Genomic DNA, 6314 nt, shown 5'->3' on the forward strand with positions numbered 1-6314 from the left:
AAAATAAATATTTTCTAAGTGAATATCTGTTAAACTGTAATTTATTTCTGTGATGCGCAGCTGTATTTTCATCATTATTACTCCATTCTTCAGTGTCACATGATCTTCAGAAATCATTCTAATATGCTGATTTGGTGCAATTATTGTCAGTACTTCATTATTAATAATGATTCTTATATTATCAGTGTTCTATCTATATATGAGTAGCAAATAGTCTTAAAATTTTATAATAAGAAATATATTTAAATAAGAATATAGGACAGTCTCACGGAGCCCAGCATGAAGGAAGGCCACTCATTTCCCAAAAGAAGATCAAAGTGATTAAGATGTTGAGTGTGGTGGCGCTTTTATTCACGCTTTCCTGGCTGCCTCTCTGGACTCTGATGCTCCTCACCGATTACGGAGGTCTGAATGAAGACGTGCTGGATCTGTTGAGCGGCTATGTCTTCCCATTCGCTCACTGGCTGGCGTTTTCCAACTCGAGCGTCAACCCTATTATTTACGGATACTACAATGAAAACTTCAAGAGGGGGTTTCAGTCGGTGTGCCGAACGCATTCGTGCTGCTGTGACACGATGAAGGAGAGGAGCAGACTGCGACGGAAATCCAGAGGAGATGTGAGGGATGCTGTGGTCAATTCCAACCCCTTGGCATTCAGCGGAAGGAACCGGGTTTACACCGACGGCGATGTGAAGGACACCAGGACTTGTCTGGAGTTGGAGCACAGGAGAACCGGTCGGCTTTGTAATAACTCGGTCTGCTCAAATGACACTGGATCCAGCGCAGGATCTGGGATAAAAGGTGCCACGAAGCAAAAAGTGTTTCAGATGGAGGAGGCAGAGAAAATAAGTCCCATCAGGGTGGGTAAAAACCTAGCCTGGGACCAATAGATGGATTATTCATGCCTACAAATGACTCCACGGATCTTTAAATTAATCAACTGGACGATTAGATCAAGTTAGTCCTACACTCTTAAAAATAAAGGTGCTTCACGATGCCATAGAAGAACCTTTTTTGTCTAAATGGTTCCATAAAGAACCTGTTTCACAAAAGCTTCTTTGTGGCGAAAGAAGGTTCTTCAGATTATAAAAAGCTAAGAAAGCTAAGAGGTGCCACGAAGCAAAAAGTGTTTCAGATGGAGGAGGCAGAGAAAATAAGTCCCATCAGGGTGGGTAAAAACCTAGCCTGGGACCAATAGATGGATTATTCATGCCTACAAATGACTCCACGGATCTTTAAATTAATCAACTGGACGATTAGATCAAGTTAGTCCTACACTCTTAAAAATAAAGGTGCTTCACGATGCCATAGAAGAACCTTTTTTGTCTAAATGGTTCCATAAAGAACCTGTTTCACAAAAGCTTCTTTGTGGCGAAAGAAGGTTCTTCAGATTATAAAAAGGTAAGAAAGAGATGGTTCTTTGAATCATTCGGTGGCCGAGAGAACTCAACACGCTGCGACTTCAGAAAACACATGCAAATAGAAAAAGCACCAGCAAATTAACAAAACATCTTCATCAGTTTGACAGCACATGCTCTGCAAATACTTACAACACAACCAACTAGAGAAACGTGCAAGTAGCACAGACCACAACAAAATTACCCCAACAACATGAAAATTAACCATGTTTTGTGGGTGTATTTATTATTATTTGTATAAACACAATACCATTGATAAATATGTGACCCTGGACCACGAAACCATAAGGCTGAATAAATAGGCTTTCCATTGATGTATGGTTTGTTAGGATAGGACAATATTTGAAACTATTTGAAAATCTGGAATCTGAGGGTGCAAACAAATCTAAATATTAAGAAAATCATCTTTAAAGTTGTCCAAATTAAGTTCTTAGCAATGCATATTACTAATCAAAAATTAAGTTTTGATATATTTACGGTAGGAAATTTACAAAATATCTTCATGGAACATGATCTTTACTTAATATCCTAATGATTTTTATCATAAAAGAAAAATGTATAATTTTGACCCATATTATAATGTATTGTTGGCTATTGCTACAAATATACCCCAGCGACTTAACACTGCTTTTGTGCGGCACACTGAGCTCTCTCGGCCACCGTAGAATCAACTGCTTTTTTTTTTTACAAGAATAACATTTTGGACTAAAAATTCCATATTTTGTTTCCCACAAAGTGTAAACGAGCGACGTTAAAAGAGGCTGAAGTCATTTATAAAGAAATATTGTATAGTAAGTTATTAGATTACAGAGATTCTACTGCATATAGCCAAATCTGCATTAAACTTCAACTTTTCGACTTAATTAGGGTTAGGGTTTAGGTACTTTAGCACCTAAAGTGTACATATTAGTACCAAATTGGTACAAATTACTCCCTTTTGAAAAACGCCCCAGTGACAGCTTTTGTACCTTTTTTCCTGAGAATTCATGCCAAAACTGTCACACATTTAAAGTCCACCTGTAGCCTAAACATTCAACAGGACAATCTGTGGGCTAATTGGTGAAGGACTCAATATTAAACATTTTAATCTCGCTGATATTTGAATCGTAGTCCGTTGAATGATGTTTAAGCCAAAGCGTTTTTCTCAGATCAGGCAGCAAGCTGCGCTCACCAAATGGGCCGTGTTTATCTTTTCTCAAGACGGACGATGGTAATGTTTGCCTGAGATGTGCTTTTGTATTATGTGTATTGTATTTGTATTTGTCTACTGTATGTGAACCATCCATGGAAAATACCAAAAGGGACAGATGCTATTATAGCTACTGAAGAGAGCGAATAGAACAGCAGTGCGGCGAAGATGCAAGGAATGAGCCCAATCTGTGATTATGACTCAGATGTTTATATTTTAGTGTTCACTGTGTGTCCTAATTAGTCTGTGCCAAGTGACTTATGTAAGACCTAGCTTTTGCTTTAGTGTGCATTGATGTCTTATTCTATACTTAATGCTGTAATAGCAAAATGAATGTACTGTAAATGTACTGTAAAAAGAATGAATGTGATCAGTTCATTCTATTATCGCTCTAAAAGTGCATGAATAGACATTACATCTAACTGTGATCTTGGGCTTTGCACCAGCTCTTGGTCACACACAACACCTCTTAGTTTATCACAGCACTGAAGACAACAAAGGCCAGAACACTTGAGCAAGTCAACACCAATATAAGAGATACACATGCAGGGATGAGCAGAAGATTAAGAATAGAATTACCTTCGGTTCATGAGTTTGAAATGACTTGGCTAAGCCCCACAGGAAACAGAATTGGATTTTGAACTGGAATGACAGGAACAGGAATTTATTCTGCAGCTTAAAGAAACTCAGCACAGTCTGATAATAGAGGAATAATTTTAATTAATTATGCCTGTTTATCCCCTGACATGTAGAATACTTTTTTCCCCCCCTTACAGGTTAGGCCTGTTTCTAAAAGTTCAATTAACACAATCAATAAGTTTCTATTTTTTAAATAAATTAATACTTTTACTCAGCAAGGATGCAATACATTGATCGAAAGTGACAGCATTCTGCTGTTCTTTTAAATTTGTTTAAAAAAAAGTATCACGGTTCCACAAACTGTTTTTAACATTGATAATAACAATAAATGTTTCAGCACAGGGATAAATTACATTTTACAATATATTCAGACGGAAAACCGTTATTTTAAATTGTAATAATATTTCACAATATTTCTACTTGATCAAATAAATGCAGCATAAAATAATTTGAAAAAATCATACTGACATAATATACAAAGCAAAAAGAAAAAAGAGCTCATTAACACTTTAAGAAATAACATATTTTGTGACATCTAAATTAATTACATCTAACTGTTCCTTACCTGTAAATGTGACAGCTGTGTCTGAATGATTGATTGATCATCATCACCATTTCATTCATTCATTCATTCATTCATTCATTCAACCAGTTAGGTTCACCTTGGGCCTTGAAGATCTTTAAAATGGCTTTTATTGATTTCATGACACTGGAAAACTGGTAGCTCCACCAGCAGACTTTTTTTGGTGAAAAGCTCTCAGAAAGTCGATGTGGACAGTACTAATACACTACTTACAATAATAAAAAGCAACTATTTCAAAGAGATACACATTCACCACTGCTAGCTTACTATCACACACACACACACACACACACACACACACACACACACGCACACGTATGTGCTTTAAGAAGCTCTTCTGTATTGTGCTGCGTGTTTTGGCTTTACAGAGTAAATCAAATTACAAAATATTATGATCTACTTTAGTAGCATTTCATGTCACTTACTGCAAATAGGGTACAAAATAGAACTACGAAAAACAAATAAAGCCTACGTGGTTGGTTATCACAACAAAACTATTCTGATTCTGATTCAGATCAGTCTCCTTATATTTACAAGTTCAAAGTGAAAAACTGTATTAATGTTGTTAATTACGCTCAGTTAAGATTTAAGATTTGTCCGCTTCTTCTGTTTGGTGTTTTTCTCTTTGTGTAAATAGATTAATTAATCAGTGTTTGACATTGACAAGTGGTGTCCTTTGAAATATGATTAGACTGTGGATGTGTGTCTCTCCTTTGACTGAAAAGAACAGTTTTGTTAAAAATCTGATGAAAATCCACTTTTATGTCTTATCCAACTTAAATGCATTTAGTTGTTTGTACTGTAGTCTGAACAAATGGATCCAATGTTCTACCAGCAAGTAACAGTGCGGACCATTTGTCCTTAATATAAAATTGCATTTGAAAATCAAAATGGAATTGGGTGCAGTGGCTGAAGCCATGTCATGTAGCTTTCTGTCTCATCATACCTCAGGATCATGCATGGGCTATTTTTGGATAGCATACAGAACACTACTTTACTATTTCTGCAGTAATACTCTGCACAGTATGTGAAACTTCTGTATTCATCATGGCAGGATGACCTAACAAAGCACAAAAAAATCACCTTCTTTATTTCTAAGCTGATAACTAGATGCCAGGGTTGTTTGTGATTTCAGAAATAAATTCTTCATCAGAAATGTAGCATTGCATCAGTGTCTCAGCAATGGATGCTCTGCAGTGAATGGGTGCCGTTAGAATGAGAGTCCAAACAGCTGATAAAAACATGTGAGTGGTGTGGATTACTTGTGGATTATTGTGATGTTTTTATCAGCTGTTTGGACTCTCATTCTGACGGCACCCATTCACTGCAGAGCAAGTGATGCAATGCTACATTCCTCCAAATCGAAACAAATATCTTGGGTGACCTGAGTGTGAGTAAATTTTCAGCAACATTTTCAGCTTTGGGTAAACTATAAATTAAAGGTTGCGAATGGGATGCTAAGCACTTGCGATTTGAATTTGAATATAGAGAATTAGAGAATTGAAATAAAAAATTTTCCTCAACCAAGCTGGCTGCAACTAACATGTTATAGTGATGAGGGATGTGCAAATGTAGCATATACTACTGTGTGAAATGTTTATTGTGGAATAATGTTCCACTTCCTTTTGTTTAAAAACAGTAGGCGACATACATTGTATACCGTTCGGTATTCAGAAAGTCAACCAGCATTCTGTATCGAACGGAGCCATGCTCTTTAACCCCAAGTGATCACGACAGAGGAAGAATCATTCGCTCAAAGCAAAAGTGCTCACCATTAAATGCAAATGTAAAACAACTGTTGTTGATGTTAATTATTATATAGTTTATTAGCTTGTGGCTAATGTGCCTGATGCTGTGCTGTAAAGTTTACAAAAATGTCTAGTGGCTATGCAAGTTTTCTGAGCCGAATTTCAGCACTATAAATGTGTGATATGATTTGTTTAGTGTCATTCATTTTGGGTGGAAGAATGCCTTCTTGTAGACTAAAAGCGTTTGAATAGGTGTAGGGCAGCAAGGTCAGTAACGAGCTTTTACAGCAATGTGGTTCAGTAAAAGCAAAACCATCTGCTTACTCTACTACTAGTACTTTACCATCTCATGAGGACTTCCATTTAGACTGTTTAGAGAATTATTCTTAGAATGAATTCAATTCAGTGTCTGAAAAGGCTAAATTAAAGCTTAGTAACCCACAACCTGGCAATGTCACACTATGACACAGTTCAGCATCTTTTATTTATTTTCTGTTGTTAATTGCTACGCTGTACAGTTTGTCATGGAAAGCATTTGTAAGCCTACGTTGTATCTTGTTGCTTTGCCTCCTGGCTTACTTTGAAAATAAAAAGAGAATTTTGTCTCATAAACATTTGGAATTCATTTACTGCATATCATGAAAAACACTAATTAAACACGGCTTGCTTTTCAGCCTGCATTCACAATAGCAAATGTGAAGAAAAGCATGAAAGCAAGGCAAGGATGGTGACAAATC

General features: G+C 36.5%; 1 protein-coding gene across 1 annotated transcript in view; it reads left to right on the forward strand.

Annotated features, from left to right (window-relative positions):
- LOC107654224 (neuropeptide FF receptor 1-like) overlaps positions 1-890 on the forward strand; it is a 24435-nt gene extending 23545 nt beyond the window's left edge. The window contains exon 6 of the mRNA XM_016441217.1: positions 252-890. Within this exon, the coding sequence (XP_016296703.1) occupies positions 252-890 (639 nt within the window). The remainder of the gene's footprint in view (positions 1-251) is intronic.
- The last annotated feature ends 5424 nt before the right edge of the window (positions 891-6314 follow it).

The sequence above is a fragment of the Sinocyclocheilus anshuiensis genome, unplaced genomic scaffold (assembly GCF_001515605.1).
Source record: "Sinocyclocheilus anshuiensis isolate Anshui unplaced genomic scaffold, SAMN03320099.WGS_v1.1 scaffold2215, whole genome shotgun sequence".
Taxonomy (NCBI): Eukaryota; Metazoa; Chordata; class Actinopteri; order Cypriniformes; family Cyprinidae; genus Sinocyclocheilus; species Sinocyclocheilus anshuiensis.